The following is a 22,373-nucleotide window of genomic DNA, read 5'->3' as shown; positions in this document are numbered from 1 at the left end:
TTCTTTATTGATTTTGAGAAATTCTCTATGTAGCCCTGGCTGTCCTGGAACTCATTCTGTAAGAACATCCTGGCCTCAAACTCAGAGAGTCACCTGCCTCTGCCTCTCAAGTGCTGAGATTAAAGGTGTGCGCCACCATTCTTTCTTGTTAATATCTATCTATCTATCTATCTATCTATCTATCTATCTATCTATCTTTTCTTTTTAAAAGAAAATGGCAGCTATAAACCTATCTTCCTGACATAAATGGAGAGGCATTCCAACCCTGAAATTCACAAAGGGTTTCAATCACAAATTGACAATTACAGGGGGATCTTTACCAATGTTAATTCTTTTCAAAATTATTACCACTTTACTTTTTAAAATTTAAAACCATTTTGTACTCATTTAGGTTGTGTTTGTGTGTACATTTGCATGGCACAACACCTGTGTTGGAGGTCAGAAGATATGGTGTTTGAGTCCTGAGGAATGAACTCAGGTCATCAGGCTTGGTGGCAGACAGTTTATTGGATGAACCATCCCACTGACCCAGAATGCTGGTTCTTACTGTAAATACGCAACAGCCACAAGCTTTCTTTTAATATGGAGTTGACTTAGCCTTGCTATTTCTTTCAACTGAAATGTGGTCTTTGGGACTTTGTCAAGAGATAAAGTTTCTGAGTGGAACTCAGCATCACAAAGCAGCTAGATGTGGGAGCATCTGTCTTGTGAGTGTGACTCTTCGGGCTTAGCGCTCTTAATTGTACTATTAGTGTAAGAGCACAGACAGGCATTTAATGGGATTGAATGCGATTAGTGTCAGAACATATATGGATATCTTTAATTTGGACGAACATATGCACTCAGACTTTAGGTTACTTCGAGACTTGAAAATTTATTTATCATTCAAAAGTAATCAAGTCGCTGTGGGCTGAACCTGTGAAGAGAACACACAGAATGTACTTTGTCAGTGTTGCTAATGGAATTTAAATTGATACGTGTGTTAATAGCTGTGAACAACTCCATGTTTTCTCTGTGAACGTGCCTACAGAAGGCGTTAGAATATGTATTCCTCTCCCTAGGGGAGACGCTGCAATTGTAGCAAAGCTGATATTTCTAAAGCTTATTGTCGTGAATTGATTCTTGTTTTTGCTCTCACAGAAGGGCACAAAGGAAGTTATTTTTTCTGAGAGCAGCAGCCAGAGCTCTTACTTCTTTTTTCCAGTCCAGGACAGATCCGGGCAGATAATTTCCCACCTCACGTTGGCAATTCAGGTCACCCAAGTGTTTTTGGAAACATGGAATGTGAACTCTCCCACACGGCCAATGGGAGGATAAATACATCTGACCCTTCTGCGAGGCAATTTTCCTGCAAGTTTCAAAACAGAATTTCCTTTGATGTTTATATTCTATAATAGGCGAAATTAATAGGAATTGAATGACAGTAAGGAAATAAATTTATTTGGGAGTTTTAGCTATTTTCATTAATAGTGAAAAAACTGGAAGTATCCTAAATGGTCTAAAAAATTGTGAACAATTAAATCGAAGAGCTAATCAATACTGCCATTGGTAATGAGGCTTTTAAGCTAGGTAAAGTGGTTCCCATCTGCAGTCCCAGCTCTCGGGAGGTTAAGGCAGGAGGATTATCCTGAGTTGGAGGGCAGAGTTGGCTACAGAATGAGACACTGTCTCACTCCCTACCCCCAAAACAAGCAGAGGAAGAAGAAAATGTTTTTAAAGCATGTAAGGTGAATCTAATTCTTTCTCTGAACCTAGATATCTGTAGAAAGGGAATGGAAAGAAACGGCGAGTGGAAGATAGCTTCCTCCCAGAGGGGCCGTTACTGGAGATGCTATAATTGTTTTATTAGTAGTATCATAATGACAGCTCCTGAATGTTATTTAAATATATTTAAACGCATATTACAAGTTCACAGAGATTCATGGTTAACATTTGAAACATCCACCATTTGTGTTCGTGGCTATCGTATAGGTGCACATTAGAACTATTACTTTGGGGACTGGTGAGATGGCTCAGTGGGTAAGAGCACCTGACTGCTCTTCTGAAGGTCCGGAGTTCAAATCCCACCAACCACATGGTGGCTCACAACCATCCGTAACGAGATCTGACTCCCTCTTCTGGAGTGTCTGAAGACAGCTACAGTGTACTTACATATAATAAATAAATAAATCTTTAAAAAAAAAAAAGAACTATGATTTTGGTCCCCTCCTACTGGTGGTCATTCACCTCATTGTCCCTGAGCAGTGTTTTCCTCTGTTCCTTTATGATGCCAGATCACCCATCCGATAGCCAGCCTGATGTCCACGTAATTGGGTTCTATGTGGAAAGAGAACACATGTGCAAAGAGAGTCCAAGGATAGCTTCTCGTCACATTCTTCCCGCTTCAGGCTACTGTAGGCTTCCTGTCTTTAACACAGTCACGTAGAGGTTAATTCTGCAGACAGAAATCGTGCCGTGTCCATTTGTCCAGTGCCTTGTTGAAATGAGAAGTGGTGACTGTGTTTTTGATCAGGGCCAAAGAATAGAGCTTAAATCTTTGAAGAGAGGTATGAGTTGGGTGTGTGTGTGTGTGTGTGTGTGTGTGTGTGTGTGTGTGTGTGTCTGTTGTTGTGGGTGGTGATGGTTGGGGATTATCACTCTTTTGTCTATTTGCCCCAAACTTATATTCATCTACCTGTTTTTCCTTACTTTACTTCTGTGCTTATATTTCTTCTTTCCCCGCACTTATATTTCTTTACCTATATCACACTAATCATTGTAAGTGCAAGAATAAAAAGTATGATTTTTCATGCTTCTCGTTTTAATCAGAGGGGGGGGGGAAGGCACAGAAGGGAGATGGCTCTGCTTCCCATGCTGGCCTGCCCCCTTGGTTTCAGAGGTGTCCACAGGACCATGGGCACAGCCCAAGATGGATGAGCGTGCAGATCTGAGGGTGTGGCTGAGTGCTGACAGCAAAAAGGAAGCACAGCTCCGGCTCAGAGCCTCACTGTGAGAAGAAGCACTTCAGTTGCACGAGGGACCCGTTCGTGGATCTTCGCCTTTCTCCCTGTGCTTGCATTGTGTGTTCACGATAGTCCCTCACAGGCACGCAAGAGGCTAGCCTGGTATAGAAGACCCCTCACAGGTACCCCCAGAAGCTAGCTTAATCTACAGAACCCCTTATAGGTGCTTCCAGAGGCTAGCCTAATCTACACAAGTCCACACTTGGTGCTCCCAGAGGCTAGCCTAATCTACAAAATCCCCTACAGGTGCTCTTTGGGGCTATCCTAATCTACAAAATCCCACACAGGTGCTCCCCAGAGGCTAGCCTGCTATGAATCCCTTAGTGGTGCTCCTAGAAGCTTGCCTTACTGGTGAGGTTAGATCTGTCCATTGATAATATATTAACTACCACATTCTATATGCTGAGCTTTACATTTTTGCATTAGTGAGCATGATTATAAATTATAAGACAACAGATGTATCTTAGATTGTTTTATTTGGTTAGAATATATGTGGGAATTACATTTTTTAGTCAGAGTATTTCATTCCCAGGTCTGATTACTTGAGACACCCTCTGTATTTATGCTTGGTAGACAGCACATTTAGAGACACTCATAACTAGAAAGCAGTGAGTTCCGGGTAGTTCTGTGAAGGAAAATCTGCTGCTGTCAGGCTGGCAGATTCAAGTCTCCCGGGTTCAGGACCACTTTTACTTTCGGTGGACAGCTTCTGGTTCTAGCTTGTGGATTTTATATATAGACACATGACTGCACTGTGAATCGTTTACTTTCTTGTATGTAGTGTGCATGCATGTGTGAATGTGTATATATGTGGGTGCATACATGTATGAAGACGGAGATACACAACTGTGCACAGTTGAGTCTGTTGAGGCCAGAGGTTGAGCTTAGGTATCTTCCTTGACCATTTCTACCTTAGAGGCTGAGGCTCAGTGTGAACCAAGAGCTTACCAATTTGGCTAGCATAGCTAACTAGCTTGCCCCAGGGCTCCCATCTCTGCCTTCTAAGTACAGGATTACAGGAAGGCCATTAGACCCGCCTGACATGTATGTGTCCACTGGGGATTGGAAATCTGGTTTTTGTGCTCATACAAAAAGTGCTTTACCTGCTGAGCCATCTCTTCATCTCTGAGTTGTTTCTTTTTGTGTAAATTGCTGGAGACTTCTTCAGATATTTCAATAGAAGCAACAGTTTTGAGAGTAAAAATTAGATAATGTATAATATTATGTACGTATTTCTAGATAACATTTCACCCACCACTGCTATTGCTTCTTGTTCTTCTTGCTCTTCTTATTCCTCCTCTTCTTCATCTTCTTCTTTTTCTTGTCATTCTTCCTTCTCCTCTTTCTCCTCCTCCAAGCAATGTCTTCTCTAAGGTTTGACAACAATGTGTTTTTTACATATTGCAATGGGAGAGATTTCATGCTGAGAGGTTAGTATTTATTGACTTTACTGAGCAATCAGATAGTACACACTGTATTAATCTTCATCCATTGAGAAGCCAACACTCAAATGGAAATACATGTACGGAGATTTTTTTTTTTTTGAGTGAAACATTTTTCCTCTTCCCACATAGGGAAGATGGTGATGGGGATAGACAGGGCCTCAAATAAGACAGACACTTAAGCTAGGCCTATCAGTACACATCTATATCTGTAGCTGCTCAGGAGGCTGAGGGAGGAATGCCATGGGTTTAAGGCCTGCCTAAGCTTCATAGTAAGTTCAAAGCAAACCTGGGCATCTCAATGAACCTCTTAAGAAAGAACTGATGACATAGCTCAGTGATCGAGTACTTCTCTAGCATAATGAGACCCTGGGTTTAATCCCTGGTAATATGAGACTAGACTATTAAATGTTTGTGCAATGGAGTACATTTAATGTAGCCGTGGGAAGATGAAAACAAGTGTATTTTTTACAGAGATGGAATTTCTAGGCTAATTCCATAATATTTTATCACATTATTGATGTACCTGTGTTCAGACACTATGGCGAAGGTATGGGTTAACTTGACTGTGAGGCCTTACATGGTTTTCAGATAGCATGGTTACCAGAGAATGTGGCACCCATTTAAAAATATCTGCTGGGATTTGCTTAGGAAGCTACATTCTTAGCATTTCCAGGCTTTAAGAATAAAGCAAAGAAACACAAAAAAGACTTTGGGGAAAATAATAAACGATGATGCTTTAAAGGCCATATTTAGAAACTACCTTGAATGCAGTGCCTATATATAGTAAACCTCTTTTAAGAAAAATAGCTCTTGGCCTTTGTTGTACATTGTGGGTCAGAAGTCTTCCTGAACATCAAGAGGGTGAGCTACAAAGATACATGGATCTGCACGACCAACTTGTCTTCTAAGAGCTCGGAGGTAGCCCTTATTACAAGGACTAAAACCATGGTATTCAATTATTTTTCAACATAAAAAAGCATGGCATGACTTGCTGCCCTAGAGTGCCTGACCTGGTTACCTCCTTGTTGGCTGTTAAGTATTGTTATGTGTTCTGGCAGAGCACAGATGTCCTCCTTTCTAGGCAGACCTATATATTTTTTTCAAAGCCCAGCATTATTTTGTTTTAAGTCCTGCCTATTGGATATTAGGTTTCTGCAAACCCGAGGTTAGATGTGGGAAGATTTCAAGGAGTAGGTAGTATTTTTTCTGAGTCATCTCTTCAGCTCATGCCCCCTTTCACTGAGTCTGGTGCTCTAGCCTGTGGCATAATGCTATCTGTATTTAGGGTGAATCTTCCCTCGTTAGGTAAACCTCTCAAAATGCACTCACAGACGCAACCAAAAGTGTGCTTCATTAATTTCCCATGTGTTTCTTAATCAAGTCAAGTTGATGATCAAAATTAACCATCGCGTGCTCTCAGCAGCAGTGTATGAGGTGCTGATTTCTCTGCATCCCTGCAAACACTTGTGATTGTCCATCATTTTCATTACAGCGGTTCTGGTGCTTGGGAGTGGCATCTCACGGAGTTTCCCACTTGAATCTCTGTGACTGCTAATTACTAGCTGCCATCTTTTCATGTGCTTATTATCCATTTACAGACACACACACAGACATGAGAATTACTCCTTGAAATTTTATGGTTATCTTTAAATTAAACTGTCTGTTAATAGGTTATAAAATGTATGTTTTATAAGTATTTTCACTTTCTTTGAAGCACAAATTTTTTTTTGTGTGTGTGTGTGTATGACAGGGTCTCTCCAGGTAACACAGGTTAGCCCCTAACTCCTGATCTTCCTGCCTCATTACGGGGATGTGATATATGTAGCTGAAAGTTAAAATGGTGATCCTTACCATCAATCCAATAATCCTAGCTTCTTTTTTTTCTGGTAAATTTTTATTGTAGGCTATTGTGAGACTGTGTCCTCTGTGCATGACATGGTTGTTGTTGTTTTAAAATTAGTTGCAATTAGTCCCACAAGTCCTGCACATGATAGGACCTCCTGACATGGTGTGAAGCTTCTCACAAGATGGCCCTTAAAGCCCTCTGGGTCTTACATGTCCTCTAGGGTATATAAGCAGTCAATATTTGCTGGGAGATATGGGGGCGAGAAAGAACTCTCTTCAGTGCAGTAGCCTCGCATTAGCTGCCTGTTCTCCTGCTGGTAACTCTTTATCCACGAACCTGTGTGACACGAGTTAAAGTCACTGGGTCAACAAGACTTGAGGGAATCCATATCTTTTGTCTTTCATTGATTGGTGTTCTATCTGGGATGAATAGAAGTTTGTTCATGTCCCCCAGGAAAGGTCTCACAACAGTGGTAGGCTCTACCAAGTTAAGGTTTTTGTTAACCAATGGCTTATTTATAGACAGTTATATTTCACAAATATATCTTATTGCGTATACGTGCAATCTTCCCTTTAACAGGACAAAACCGATTACAGCAGATGTAGATGAAGAAGCAGACAACAGTCCCATGTCTCTGAATATTGAGAGCATGATTTGTGAAAGGTGTCATTTTACCATTATTTGAACATCCCAGAGTGAACATCCCATAGAGACAAAACAGTCTAGCCTATCATCTGTCTAAACTATATGGGCTAACTCAGGCTTGAAACATGGAAGAGAACATTCCATCTTGCTGGCCCTCCTTACCCTTCCCATGATGCAGTGTTTATTGACCTGTATGAAGGTCTCCTGTGGGCTGTCTCAGACTGTCCCAGATGGCAAAGCCTATATCAACACCCGAGGACAGAGTGCCACAGCAAGTACTGTTATGCCTGCATATGTAAAGCAACTTGCAAGGGGGGTAAAAATGGATTATTTTGGGTTCATTGTTTCTGTATTTAATCTAGTAAACATCAAGGTGAAAAACCATCATGCAAAGAAATAGAAGTTTCTTTTTTGTATAAAGAAGTTTCCATTATCTGTCCTCTTTCCAGGCCCCTGATGATTGTCACTCAGAAGATCACGACATTGGCTTTCCAAGTTCATGATGGTGAGAAAACAATTTTCCTTTTGGTTCTCAGAGGCAGCCAGGCATCTGGAGCTCCCGTGCGTGTATTTCACACACAGTCCAAGCTTTATGCGAACACCGCAGGACAGCTCTCTCCTGTTCCGAGTTCCCAGGCCTCCTTAGTCCCAGCCTCCACCGTCCCAGCCAACACTACCCATGCCCTTATGGAATCCACCGCCTTCATTCGCTAAAATGTTTGCTCCAAGATCAGTGCGTCTTTGTTTACATTTTAAAGTTAATTCATGATGCCCTCCGGCCTTTTCCTAAATTTATTAAGACAACAGCTTCCCTTTTGCTTTGATTTCATCTCTGAAGAACTTAGAGGGTAGTAAAATATTTAACAGCATTGGTTTTTAATGCTGGGGTTTTTAGCCTCCTTAGGGGAAGCTGTGTGCTTGGGAAAATCATCTGATAAGATTAGCCTGTCCTATAAAAGTCTGGGAGAAGGAAGAGTCTTGTGTGTGTGTAAAACTGAACCTTTCCCCCAACCCCCCACTTAGGTTCTTGCTAACAATGGCCAGAAGAGGTGATTTATGTCCTTAGCGTGAGTTTTCAGAGAAGGGAGGAGGACTTTGAGCCAGGTGGAAGATTCCAATACAGGGTTAAGAGGTTCAGTGGGCAGGTACCCCGAGGGTTTGAGCTGCTCTGGGGCTGATGTCAACTGTTGACATGTCTTTAGAGTAGACTGGTTGAGAAGATTTCTCTCCAACAGCTAGTTTCCTTGTTTTACTTAAAGCATGGGAACAGATTGCACTTCATTTGACCCAGTGCATTTCGTTCATACCTGGGGCTTTAGCTACTCTGCAAAGAGCTGGGTCATTCCATAACTAGAATGGGGTGTCCTCCATAGCTAGAATGAGGTGTTTATAGAGCCACCAACCATTCTCATTTGTTCTGGGCTCAGATACATCCTAAAATATGACTTTCATTGTCACAGGAAGTCTCAGGAAAACAGAAACCTTGTCTGGCAGTGGCTGCCAGAAATCTCTAACCGATGGCCCATAGGCCTGAGAAAGCTCAGGACAGCTTTGAAGATAGCCCTCTCCCAAATTATAAACTTATGTAAAATGTTATAAGATTTTCTGGGGGGGGGGTAGAGGCGGGTGGGGTGGGGGTTAGCTATGCTATTCTGTTCTTGAGTATAAACCATATACATGACAATTTTGTGTCACCCTGTCAAGAGGTTGGGCATGCTACCAGTGTAGACTAACAGAATAACACGACTAATAGTCAAGGTCAGTTCAGTTCTACAAATTACCATGCACATGTCCTTATTGAGCTCTCAAGGAAGACGTGAAATGGGTTTAATTGGTCTCTCTCTCTCTCTCTCTCTCTCTCTCTCTCTCTCTGCCTCTCTGTTTCTCTCTGTCTGTCTCTCTGCCTGTGTGTCTGTGTGTCTGTTTGTCTCTCTGTCTCTGTCTCTGTCTCTCTCTCTCTTTGTGTGTGTGTGTGTGTGTAGACATGGCTTTAATGTGTATCCCAGCTTAGTCTTGAACTTAGAATCCTTCTTCCTTTTTTTTTTTGGACACTACCTCCTCCTCCTCTTCCCCTTTTTCCTCTTCCTCCTCCTTCTTTTAATTTTTAAATAGACTTTGGGCCTAAATTTACATTTTAAAGTACTCTCTCTTCACCACATTTCCTGGAGTATTCCTAACATGGAGTAAACTGTTTATTTACTTTTGCCACCCCCACTTGAGTGTGGGACAAATGAGGGAATTCCAGAAACACTCTGTCTTTTCTTAGGCATTTTCTTTTGACAGGATCTTATTATGTCTCCTAGCTGGCTTGAAATTTGATCCCCCTGTCTCTGCCTTCCATATGCTATGATTACAGGCCTGATGGACCACACATAGTTTAAGTGCCTTGTGGAATTGCCTTCACGAGGAGGGCTGCAGATTCAGGGCCAGCTTGGGCTAAATAGTGAACTCTTCTTTCACAAAAACAAGACAGCAGAAAAGCATTCGAAGATACTACTTTAGTTAGTGTGTGTGCGTCGTCGCATTGCACTTGAAGTCAGGAGGCAGAGAGGGGTGGGTGCATTATGGTACCCAACTCACTTTTATTAAGCCCCAGAACCTAGCCCTTGTGGTGGTGCTGCCTACAGTGAAGTGGGGGGGGGAGGTTTCCCACCTCACTTTAGCCACTTCTGGATAATCCCTCCAGGCACGCCCAGAGGCTGATCTCCTAGGTCATTCGGGGGTCCTGTCTTTGACAGTCACTGTTAATCATCACATTGTGTTTCCCACTGGGAATCATGAGGGAGACATTTGAATTGGTTCGGCTCATGAAAGGCACTCTCAAAACTGCTAGGGCAATGGCATCCTGCCATGTGGTAAGGAAAGGGCAGAATTCTCTGGAGCTAATATCCTACTGGGCAAATTAATACAAATAACCTTGAATGTTCCCGTGTTCATACAAACCTATGGAGACATTCCTTCTTCACACGAAGTCATGGATAACTGATCCGGGATAACTACACCTGTCAGAAGGATGGGGTCTGGGCCCATATGTGTACTCAGTTCACTGCCTTCCTCCTGTAGGGCTTTTGGAAATGAAAACCAGGAGCTCTTTATAGCAAAATCTGGATAGCAAAAATAATTGGCTTTTTCCAACTGAGTTTGGGTAGCCTCTTAGGATCGGTTTCTTATTTCCCTAATTTCGTTTTCCTAGGATTGGGTGGAAAAGCTGAAGACCTTTCTGCTGAGCAGCACCGACTTGCTGTGAAGTAAGTTAGCAATGTGATTAGCAGTACATCCTCAAGCCCTTTGCATGTGTCCAGGGCAGCACTTCTCAATTCTCCTAACACCGTGACCCTTCAATACAGTTACTCACGTTGTGGTGACTCCCGACCATAAAATTATTTTCATTCCTACTTCATAACTGTAATTTTGCTACGGTTATGACTTGTAATGTAAATATCTGATATGCAGGATATCTGATGTGCAGCCCCCAAATTCATGATTCACAGCTTGAGAACCACTGGTCTAGAGTTTCCTCATTTTAATAAATACATATCAATTCCGTTATATGGATATGATATTACTATTGAATCTGCTATTGATGGGCACTTCTCTGTTGACTAATCCTTGCCTTTGCACAATGTTAAGCAATGGCTAACGTTGGCTATAGAGCACTTCTGTGCATGTTTGGGACTCCTGTAGGCCAGAGGTCAAGGGCAGATGAATCTCGAATCTAATTTTGTCCGTCCTGTGAGATTCTCCTTTCTCCGGATGTGTGTGTCTACTCCAGAATTATTTTTAATGTCTGGGGCCTTTGAGAAATAGTAATTACCAATTCATCTAATGTGATTAGGTCTCTAGCACAGGGAAAGAGGAATTAGGCCAGAAGAGAATCCAGGTTGGGGAGTTAGCGGGATTCTGAAGTTGGTCTTTGGCTAGTGTGGATGGAGAGGGGAGTGGGAATGGTGATGGAGAGAAGGGTGGGGGCATCCTGAAGAATCAGGAGAGAAACACTGATGGGGCCGGGCAGTGGTGGAGTGGCACCTGGGAGGCAGAGGCAGGTGGATTTCTGAGTTCAAGGCCAGCCTGGTCTACAGAGTGAGTTCCAGGACAGCCAGGGCTACACACAGAGAAACCGTGCCTTGAAAAACCAAAAAAAAAAAAAAAGAAAAGAAAGGAAGGAAGGAAGGGAGAGGGAGAGAGAGAGAGAGAGAGAGAGAGAGAGAGAGAGAGAGAGAGAGGGAGGGAGGAAGGAAGGGGGAGGGAGAGAGAGAGAGAGAGAGAGAGAGAGAGAGAGAGAGAGAGAGAGAGAAGAAAGAAGAAAGAAAAGAAAAGAAAAGAAAGAAAGAAAGAAAGAAAGAAAGAAAGAAAGAAAGAAAGAAAGAAAGAAAGAAAGAACACTGATGGGGGACGAAAGCACCATTGGAGTGGCTCACCAAGAGCCACAGCTGCAGGATACAATCCCACCAAAGGGTCCTGAGAGCTTGCTGGCATCCCTATGGCGTCCCGGGTGGTACCTTTACCACAGAATTGAGATTTGGAAACAGTTGTGCAGGAAGAACTGGAGGGCTCTCATGCATCCAGTCTTCAGCTCAGTCCTGTGTGGCTACTAACAGCTTAAGGCACAGTCTGACGAACTAATGAGTGCCGGTGTTTCAAGCGACCCCTCTCTACAACAATTCCCTACCATGGTATCAAGGGAACCACGAGCTCTTGAAGCATCCAGCAGAACCGTGCACTCCAGGTTTTCCCTGCTATTGTTTTTAGGACCTGGACACCAAAGCAGTCAACAGATTGCACGGCTGGTTTTGTGTGGCGTCCAAGTGGAAGCAGGTTGGGTCCTCCCACCATTTCCTTTGTATTTGTGTTGGCAGTGGGGAGAGAATTCCCCTAGTCCAGAGCATCTCAGCCAATGACATTAGGTCAAATTCTCACCCTGCCTTTGTCTGTTCCTCTGCTTTGTGATGCAAGAAGACAGAGGTGATGAGAAAAGAGCCTCTGAATAACCTTTGCGTGAGATGCCTCTTCCCTCAGAGTTCATGGTCCTCACCAGCCTAGGGAGACGTGAAACTATGAGCATCTCAATTACCTCTCTCCTCCGTGGTAACTGTCTCAAAGATGTCTCTCTTAGCCGGATCTTACAGAAAGCAGAAGTGCAGTCAAGTATCCGGGCATGTTCTGAAGGAGAACTGAACATGGATGAAGAATCTGGTTTCACATCTTGCTTCTGTTCACAGAACAAAACCCTCGCTTCTGGAATACTTAAGCTACCATCTCAACTTTATGAGTGTCATAGCCGGCCCTTGCAACAATTTCAAGGACTACGTAGCCTTCATCGAAGGGAGACACATACACATGAAGTTGCTGGAAGTGAACTGGACGCAAAGGGGTTTCCAGAGTTTGCCAGAGCCTTCTCCCACGGTGAGTTTTTAGTACTCGGCGTGTTTCTGGGTGGCGGTGGGGGAAGATCAGAGAATGGTTTTCTCTTTCAGGGCTGACCCTTGCTACTAGGTCAAGGTATAATTTTAATTAAAAAGTTGTAGCTGGCAGTGTTGCTTGGTGATAGAGCACTTGCGTTAGCATGCACGAGTTCCTAAGTTTGATCCCCAGAACAGAAAAAAGAAAACAGAGGGGCTGGAGACTTGACTCACAGGCTAAGAGCACTGGCTGTTCTCCCAGAGGTTCGGGGTTAAATTCCCAGCAACCACATGGTGGTGCTTAACCATCTATAATGAAATCTAGTGCCCTCGCCTGGTGTGAAGGCATACATGCAGGCAGAACACTGTATACGCAATAAATAAATCTTAAAACAAAAAAACAGTAAACAGCAGTAACCAAATGTCAAATAGCTTAGTAGAGAGCATGTCCAGTCACCCACTCTCTTTGCTTAAAATAGAATATAGGCAATTACTTAGGTTGTTCTCAGTTCCTTGTCATGTCCGTTCACTTATGCCCCAGTCCCTTCTGGGCAGGATTCCATTGCTGAGCCGTATCAAGGGCACCCATTCCTAGGAAGTTGGAAACTACAGACATGTAGAATGACATTTCCCCGGAGGTCAGAGGAGCTGGGAAAAATGACTGAATCCTGATATTGAAACTCAGCACCTCTTAACTCTGGATATTCTAGTTTGTGTCTCTGTTGCTGTGATAAAACCATGATCAAAAACACCTAGAGGAGGAAAGGGCTGATTTAGCTTACAGGTTATAGGCCTGTGAGAAGCCAGAGCAGAAGCTGTAGGCAAAAAGGAAGAACTGCTTAGTGGCTTGCTTGTAGGCTCAGGCTTAGCTACCTCTCTTCTACAGTCCAGACCAACTGCCCAGTGGCTCTGGGCCCTCTTACATCAGTTAGCAATTAGGTAAACGCCCCATAGACATGCCATAGGGCAATCTGGGGGGAAGCATTTCATCAACTGAGCTTCCTTCTTCCCTGGTGACCGTAGGTTTGTGTCAAAGTAACAGCTGAAGCTAACAATGACACTAGATTTAACATTTGAGTCATCTTCGGAAGCTAACATCACCCACTGTCTGCCCAGGTGTTCCGTCTCAGGTGTTCAGTTACCTGCCTCTCCCTCCTGCCTGGTGACGCAAGTGTGGCTCTCTGGCTATGATGCCCTGGAATGGTATCCATTTCCCTTGTGTTTTGGATAACAGCTCTACCTAACTTATGTTGGTAGGAATACAAAAAATGCATTCAGATATGTCCCATGTTTACAGTGAAAACTTCCAGTCCTCAAGGGTTACATGCGTGCTCTGCATTAAATACACCACCTAACCTAATCCTATCAGATCTGTGCCTTGAGGCAGGAAATCCACACCCGTCGCCCTTCCTTCTAGGGAAGTCATTGCTGACAGTGTTCTTTAGGTTCTTCATACCTGAGTAGTTACATGGGTTTCTCTCCCCCACCCCCGTTTCTAGGGAGCTGTGATACAGAAGTTGTGCATGACCTTGATGTCTCTCCTGTTGTTTTTGACGCTCTCTAAGTCCTTTCCCGTCACCTTCCTTATTGATGACTGGTTTGTACATAAGGCCAACTTTCTGAGTCGTCTCTGGTACTTATATGTCGTCATGCAAGCCGCAAAGCCCAAGTATTACTTTGCATGGACATTAGGTAAGTTTGATGGAGCGGCCCTAAATGAATGAGGAGCGTCATGGTCCTCTGTGGATGGCGTAGCCAGAATACCAGTTGTATCATTGACTCGTTCTAAAGTCCGATCCTTCACGGGTGGCTGGGAAGCCAGTGCTAATTTTAGTCTTCAATGTTGTGCTCCTCTCTTCCACCCTCCATAACCTGGTTATCAGTGAGAAGCGGGTACCTGGGCTGTTGTTTAAACCCCGTGTTTGTATCAGCTTCCAACCACTGAGCTTGACCATTGCATGCAGTGAGGTGTTGAGAGAAACTTCCAGTACAGTCTGGCTTGCTTTTCATTTACAGGTTGATGTATGCAGGATGAGTTATATTAGCACATATCACAGTTCAGGTTGCTCGTGGTGACAGGAATGCTTCGGAAGGATGCTGAGTTCAACTTTTCCTCTTTATGGCGGAAAGTTCCGCCTCATTGTTTTTTTTAATCACACTTCTTTTTTTTTTCTTCTGGGGAGTGTTGGCCAATCTCAAGGTTTTATATTGTTCCTTTGAAAGAATTTGAGGTGGAGTTGTATAAAGCTTTGCTAAGTAATGAACCTATGCCCTTACAGAGGCTGGTAAAGGATTTTGAATCCACACCGCAGATTAAGGAATAGCTGCCGATCCTCTTCTTAGTTTGTGCCTTGGGTTGAAAGTTCCTAATTAAACTTGGCAGATGCAAAATTACTTATTTCAGTATTGGTAATATGTAATAGACTATTTTGGCCATTTAGGCATGCAGAACAGCATTGGCAGGTTTTTCATGACATTATGTTAATGTTGAGAGCCAGACACTTTTTATTGCCCCACGCACAAACGTGCCCATTAAGCAATTTTTCCCTGGAAAAGGTTATTTCTAATGTAAAAAAAAATGTATGTATAAGTTCAGTCCAAATGCATTATTTGGCCAGAGACAACACACTTAGAGGGTTTTGTTTTGTTTTGTTTTGTTTTGTTTTGTTTTGTTTTGTTTGTTTTGTTTAAGACTGGATCTTACTAGCTGGCCTGGAACTCACTCTGTAGACCAGGCTGGCTCAAACTCAGAGATCTACCTGCCACTGCTGGGACTTAGAGCTGTGAGCTACCATGCCAGCATTAGAGCTGCCTTAGAATTTATAGTGGGCTATGTTGTGTTCCCATTTCTGTTTGGTGTAATTTAGTTGAGTACTAGGCTTTGTCCTAGGAAATATCTTCTGCATCTCAAGACTGCCATTTTGTTGGGACACAGAACTCTCCACCAGTTGGGCAAGAGGCATCAAGAGCAGCCCCAGTGGCCATAATGTGGAGGAAAAATGTTTCAAAAGTCCATTCCCCTCCTTTCTGATTCTGCTGTTGCTTGGATAGTTAAAAATGCTGCCTTCTTTGTTTCTGTAGTAGCTAGGCAGTTCTATCTCAAGTAGCTGGGAGTCCATTTGGATCCTTGCGTATATATGTTTTCCCATGCAAAATAGTTAATGCTTTCACTTTGCTCTTCTAACCTGAGTAAGAATGTGTTCAGGCGTTCATCGGTATTGTGCGTGCATGTGTGTGTGTGTGTGTGTGCGCGCGTGGACTTCCGTGAGTGTGTGCATGCGTGCACACATGCATGCTTACCTGTGTGCATGCGTACATGTGTTTATGGAGAGAGGATGGAAGAGAGTGGGAAAGTCTGTTTCTGTTAACTGCGTTCTCTATTTTCACCTGTTTGCTTTCTCTCTTCTTCCCCCCACCCTTCCTGCTCCCACGTTTTGTATCTCAGGGCTTAAGGGCTGGCTTTGAATTAAATGAGCTCCAGATTTAAGGAGGAAACAAGGCCATTCGGTGGCCTCGTGGGGAGAGTCTGACACAGGTGGGTTGTGCTGACAGGGTCTGGGTGGGAGGGGTGACAGGGAACAGGATGTCTTTGTGCTTAGGAGAACTCCCCAGACTGGAATGTAGGTGTGATTCTTCGGGGCAGCTTTCTCTGTGCACTGAGATGTTTATCTCCCATCCCGTCTGCCCCATCTCTGTTTTCCTGGTTGCATAGTGGAAACGCTTTATTAATTTGCACAGCTTCAATTTGAAGTTTTTTTTTCCAGTTTTGATTACATGGGCTAGTCTGAAATTAACCTTTGCATTATTTATAAATAAAGAAGCAATGGATAGTCCATCAGGGAATATTTAAATTGCTTAACGGAATAATTGTTTTATCCAGTTCTTTAAAATGCCATTTACATATAATTGATATACTAATAATAAATTATTATAAATTGAATCCTTAAAGCTGGCCTCTCACGGATCTCAGCTGCACTGTGCTATGTAAGACTTGCTCTCATTACTGTTTCTATTAAATTAGTAAAACTATTTTCTTTGGACTTCACACCCAATCCTGATTCTCTCCAGCTACTTGGTACTAATTAGGGAGGCTCAACTGTAGCGTAGGCTACATTCTAAGGCCCACGAACTCCAAGAAAGGGATATCCAAACAAGTTTGTCTGCCATAGTAAGTTACGCCATGCGTGGAGAAAGGGAAGCTGGCTTGGGGTTATGAGTCAGCACCTCTCTCTGGCTGCTCTGAGCCGTGATGGAATCTCAGATAAACTTCTGCAGAAAGCACTGTGCAGAACAGGGAATCCTGGCTCTCCAAACAGGGTGATTCTGGGAATCAGTCATCTTGAAAAGGAGCTCTTAAGCCTTTAGGATGTGGAATCCGTTCTGACCTACAATGCATTCAATACTGCCTACCCTGGAATTGTCTGCACATTGAACAACCATCGCTAGCCTCAGTCTCCTTTGCATCTGCATTAGCAGAGTCTATTACAATAAAAATGGCCACCACCCTCTCTTGAGTGCTTCCTCAGATGGGCCCTGTACTGTGTACTTTATATACACCTCAACAGCTCTTTAACCTGGGCACCATTATTATATCCATTTTACTCTTAGAGGACAGGTTTCTAGAAGTTTGTCTCCTCCTCTAGCTTCTGTATTCCTATACTGCTGAGCCTACCTTACTGTCCCTCCTAACACAGCTGGGAGAGTAAATAAGAAATACTCATAAGGTGTTGGGTACTGAGACCCAGAAAGGTATGCGATGTCTCATCTTGATGGCCAGCTTGCTGGCATTGAGAAGCACATAGGCTATTGGTAAAGCACACTTCTAGATGTGAATGTAAGGGAATTTGCAGAGACAGTTAGCCTGGAGGAAATTCCAGTCCTGTGTGGCAGCAGCACCACACATTGGCTGAGGGCTCTGGGATGGGAGAGAATGAGGGAGAAGAAGAAAGATGGGGACACAGGCATATTTGCTCTTTTTGCTTCCTGAGAGCCATGATGTGACATGCTCTGACACACACACACACACACACACACACACACACACACATCCTTTCCCTATAGTGATGGATTGCAACATCTGGGGCTGTTCCTGCCTTAAGTGGCTTTCTTCAGGTGTCTTGTGAAAGTCTGACTATCGCAGCTGGTGATCACAGGACACATGCATTCAGCTCTGTGTGGTAGGCCCAAGGTGAAGGACATGGGCCGTCTCCCGGTTGACATCAGTCATTTCTCGACTTGATCTCACATATGAACTATGAGGCTCCGTTTTGGCGATCTGTTTTCTCCTTTTTCTCTACTGAGTTTCCCTTTAGAGGTCAGAGGATGACATGGGCTCTGTCCTTTTTAAATCCTTCTACGAGAAACCAGATAGTTTTCAACTGAAGTCAAGCCTAAGATAAGCATCATTAAATCATCAACTGTGCTAAAAATAGAGGAGATAATCATAAAACTGTGTTCTCTCTCTTTCCTTCTGTCCCCTTTTCTCTCTTTCCCTCTCTCCACCTCTCTCCCTCTCCATCTCTCCCTCTTTCCCCCCTCCCCCTCTCCCCCTCTCTTCCTCTCCATCTCCCCCTCTCTCTCCCTCTCTCTCCCCTTCTCTCCCTCTCTTCTTTCTCTCTCTCCCTCTCTTCCCTTCCTCTCCCTCCATCCCTCCCTCCTTCCCTCTCTCCCTCTCTCCTTCTTTCCAGTTTTGCGGATGGCATTCATGGTAAGTGCTAGACAAGTCCTGGACCACTAAGCTCAGAGCCATCCTTTTGAGTGACTGTTCTGAAGATGGGCTCCTCTCCAGCAGGCTTGGAAGGAAGGCGGTCTGCATTTGCACTTGAACTTTTATGGGATGATCCTCAAAGATCTCCTTCAGATGTAGAACTCTGAAGCACTGTGATTTAATTAGTATGAGTCACTAATGAGCACTTTCTTGAAGAGCATAATCTAACAGAATTTGGACAATGATGAAGGAGGAAATTAGTCTGTTGGTCTTCATCATAACTATAGGAGCTTGTCAGGACTCTAGCTGGTTACAAAACACCTCATTAGAGCATTTTGAGGCAAATTGTTCTTTTGGGGACCATTTTCTTATAGTTTAGTTAAATAAATAAAGATGGAAGCGGAGGCTTTCAGAATGACTCTGTGGAGAAGATAGCTTGCTATTTTCTTTATTTTGGAGAGAAAATTTTCCTGTGTAGTTCAAGCTTCATTCTTGCTCTGCAGCCCAGAATAATCTTGTACTCTTGATCCTTCTGTCTCTGCCTCCTAAGCTCTGCCACAGCACACTGTGGAGGGTGTTGATCCCCGTGTATTGGTGTGGCGTCCATTGCAGCTGGTTCCCAGTTCCCAACTTGGCTTCTCTACCTTGTTATGGGTTTAAAATTTACATTAATTTCATCTTGTGTTAGCCTGTCATCCTCTTGCGTGTAACGTGTCCAGGATAAGATCTTGGTTCGTTTCCAGTACTGGGTCTCTCCTGACGTAGCACACCTACCCTATAACCCTAGAGATGGTTAATATTGACAGACAACTATGTGGGGTTCCAAATAACCTTGGGCACACTCACCTGAGCAAGCCTGAAGTCTTCTCCAAGGAGGTTTAACTGAGGCGGGAAGACCCACCCTGAGTGTGAGTGATACCACGGTCTGGGCTCCTGGATTGGATAAAATGGAGAAAGTGAGTTGAGAGCCAGCATTCCTCTCTCTACCTCCTCACTGAGGGTGCTGTGTGACCAGCGGCCTCGTACCCCTACTGCCATGCCTTCCCCACCACGAGAAAAATAAACCCTTTCTTCCTTAACCTGCCTTGGTCACATCAGTCTTCCATCTTGAGTAATAACTCTTAGCCCCCTGCCACGTCCCCTACTGAGCTTTGCGTCTAAGCAGTGACATGTTGTGGCCTCTTCTCTTCCTCTAGCATCCTCCCAGCTCTGAATCCCACTGCCTTATCTTCATCTCATTTCTCCACTCCTCCTCTATGTGTCTCTGTCCGTTAGATGCTCCTCCAGTCTTGTGGCATATAGCAAGCACTTACTTAAAGGCTGTAGAACAAATGAATGAAAACCAAGGTCACCAAACAGTTGAGTTCATAATGAGGCCAGATCCTCTGTGTGTGTGTGTGTGTGGGGGGAGCTCATTTTCCAAGAAAGTACAGAATAGGTTTCCAGTGTTGGAACTGGACAAATGTTTGCACTCTTTTAAAGACCTCTGCCTGGATCCTGATGTTTTTTTTTCTTAAAAACTACAGCGGATGCGGTGCACAATGCAGCTGGATTTGGGTTCAATGGCATGGACGCGAATGGGAAGTCTCGCTGGGATCTACTATCTAACCTGAACATCTGGAAGATTGAGGTGAGGATATTGTGTTTATGGGGCAAGCAGTCACAATTTTAATTCATTCGGTTTTGGAGAACTGTCCCAAAGCACACTTTTTAGTCCACTAGGATAGTGCGTCTCTTCCCCAGTCTTTATGATGGCTAGGATGACGGCTCTGGGTGTGTCTTTGGAGACAGACATGGTTCCCTGTAGACCATGTCATTCCAGTTTGCTAAAGCAAAAGTAAACGTTATTTACACTTGCACGGACAGGACTCCCAGGTCACAGAGCCCTTTATCCTGCAGCAGTAGAGGAAGGCTAAGAGCACAACATCCAGGCAGCTGCTCAGGTCGACTATCAGTTTTTGATTCCCATCTATGCTGGGGCAGACATGAGTCTAGGAAGCCTGGGGAACTGACCATCTTCCACCCACATTTAGTGGAAAAATGACCAAAGTGACTCTGAGAAAACCGCCACCTTCTTCTGCCTGAGGCCTTTTGCATTTGGAAGGCCTCTAGAGGGAAGCTGGCCTGCCTTTCACCTATCAAAAAGTTGTAAGGAGTGTGTTAGAGTCTCCTCTTCCTCTTCCTCCTTTCCCCTCCTCCTCTTTTTCCTTCTCTTCTTCTTCCTCTTCTCTCTCCTCTTCCCCTCCCTTCCTGTTCCTTTTCTTCTCCCTCTTGCCCCTTTCTCTCCCTCTCTCTGCCTCCTTTTCTTTCTCCTCTTTTCTCTGTATCTTCTTCTTCCTTCTTTCCCCTCCTCCTCACCCCCCTTTTCACTCCCTCCTCTCCCCTTTCCCCATCCTTTCTCCTCCTCCATTTCATCTTTCTCCATCCTCTTCTTCCACTGTTACCTCCAAAGACAAATGGGAAGAGTGAAACAGAAGCACTTTGTACCTATTACCTAACCAAATTGCATCATATATTCGATTTAATTTCATGTGAGATTTGATGCCTCAGACTGACCAGGTTGCACCAACAGCTCGCCCCCAGTGTGGGGGAAATGCTACTATTTGGATTCTAGAGAATCTGAGGGCTCTTTGCATCAGAAAGCCCTGGCAAGTATGGTTTTAAAAAATGGCTCAAATTTAGAACTGGTTCTGAGTGAGCCATGACACTTTGTCCCATTACAGTAAACCACTGCTCCGCCAGAAAGTTTGCAGACAGCAGACCCACCTGTCTCATTCTCGGAAAGCCTTGAGAAGACAGTGCACCTCTCTTCGTTATGCAGATGTCAGGCAAGGCCCTGGATAGGGACTTCATTCCCGTGGGGAAATCTGTATATCCCACTGTGCATCGAAAATCAGAGCCCTTTCGTTATGAGTATGTGCTTGGGGGTCAAAGGCTGATATTAAGTTTTATAGTTATTCTAAGAGAAAATGAGAATATTAATTTCCACTGTATTTGGTATGGGGCAAGAACAAAGGAGCAACAAGGAAGTCTGATTTTGTTACAGTGCTCCAAGGCCATGTTTAAAGCATCTATTAGCTGTGTAAATAGAAACAAACTGGATTTAGAAAAACCCAATAAATAACAGATCACCTGACAACTGTACATCATCCGTTACCTCTTTCCCATTTACCTTGCATCTTTCATATGTGTGTCTGATTTCCTCTTGTCTTTTACTCTGTTATCTATCATTTCTCTAATTATCATCTGTTCATAACTATTTACCTGTCCTAGAGTTTCTATTGCTGTGATAAAAGTCCGGGACCACAGGAAGCCTGGGGAGGAAGTGGTTTATCCCAGCCTACTCTTCCACATCACAGCCCATCACTGAGGGAAGTCAGAGCAGGGACCCGGAGGCAGGAGCTAAGGCCGAGGAGTGCTGCTTCCTGGCTTGACCACTGGTGATATTTTCACCCTGCTCTCTTATTCATCTCAGGGCCACTTGCCCAGGGATAGCACTGCCCACGGAGAGCTGGGCCCCCCTACAACAATCATTAATGAAGAAAGTGACTTATAGACTTACCTACAGATAATCTGTTGGAGGTGTTTTCTCGATTGAAGATCCTCTTCCCAAATAACTCTAACTTGTTTCAAGTTGACAAAAACCCGAGAAGCACATTACCTGTGTACATCATCAATTGTAATTATTGTGCTTCATCTCTCTATTGTCATTTGTTGTCCATCCAGCCTGTGTTCTCTATCATCTGGCTTCCACCTGTATTACCCATCTAACATCTGTTAGGCCATCTTCTGTTTCTCTTCTTGTTCTGTTTGCTCTGCGCTCTCCATTCAAGCATGTAATCATCAGGTGGATATGTGGCCTCAGCAGGTTTCCTCCCTCCGTCCCTCCCTCCCTCCGTACCTCCCTCCCTCCCTCCCTCCCTCCCTCCCTCCCTTCTTTCCTTCCTTCCTTCCTTCCTTCCTTCCTTCCTTCCTTCCTTCCTTCCTTCCTTCCTTCCTTCCTTCCTTCCCTCTTTCTCTCTGTCTCTTTCTTTCTTCATTCTTCTCTCATATATTAATCCCTCCCCTCCCCTCACCCCTGCCTCTTTCTCCCTCCCTCCCTCCCCTACTTCCCCTCCTTTCCCCTACTCTGTAAACAGGGTTTCTTATGGCTGGTTTCCCATGAGGGAAAAGCCACACTTCTTGTTACCCTTTGAATGAGAAAGCACAATTCATGGCTTATTTGGGGCTGCCTTCTTTTGGCAGTTGACTAACTTACCCTGTTTCCCAATGGGTGTTATTTCTTTATTTTCTTTTCTGTATTGTGATCCCTTCATGCATGAAGGCTCT

At 43.9% G+C, this 22,373-nt stretch overlaps 1 protein-coding gene and 1 long non-coding RNA gene across 2 annotated transcripts in view; one reads left to right on the top strand and one right to left on the bottom strand.

Annotated features, from left to right (window-relative positions):
• Nucleotides 1-22,373, top strand: part of Mboat1 (membrane bound glycerophospholipid O-acyltransferase 1) — a 108,367-nt gene that overhangs the window by 74,618 nt on the left and 11,376 nt on the right. Inside the window, exons 5-9 of the mRNA XM_021180393.2 lie at nt 7,388-7,443; nt 10,132-10,186; nt 12,158-12,341; nt 13,837-14,029; nt 19,571-19,674. Of these exons, the coding sequence (XP_021036052.1) occupies nt 7,388-7,443; nt 10,132-10,186; nt 12,158-12,341; nt 13,837-14,029; nt 19,571-19,674 (592 nt within the window). The remainder of the gene's footprint in view (nt 1-7,387; nt 7,444-10,131; nt 10,187-12,157; nt 12,342-13,836; nt 14,030-19,570; nt 19,675-22,373) is intronic.
• On the bottom strand, nt 18,568-22,371 carry LOC110308058 (uncharacterized). The gene is made up of 5 exons (XR_002379508.3): nt 22,303-22,371; nt 21,607-21,705; nt 20,811-20,923; nt 18,891-18,977; nt 18,568-18,688 (listed from the first exon to the last, which is right to left on the bottom strand). It is a non-coding gene; the product is annotated as an uncharacterized LOC110308058 (long non-coding RNA).

The sequence above is a fragment of the Mus caroli genome, unplaced genomic scaffold (assembly GCF_978045245.1).
Source record: "Mus caroli unplaced genomic scaffold, Mus_caroli_1 scaffold_15, whole genome shotgun sequence".
Lineage (NCBI taxonomy): Eukaryota > Metazoa > Chordata > Mammalia > Rodentia > Muridae > Mus > Mus caroli.
The sequence above is the reverse complement of the archived record's forward strand: the minus strand, read 5'-3'. Positions and strand labels throughout refer to the sequence as shown.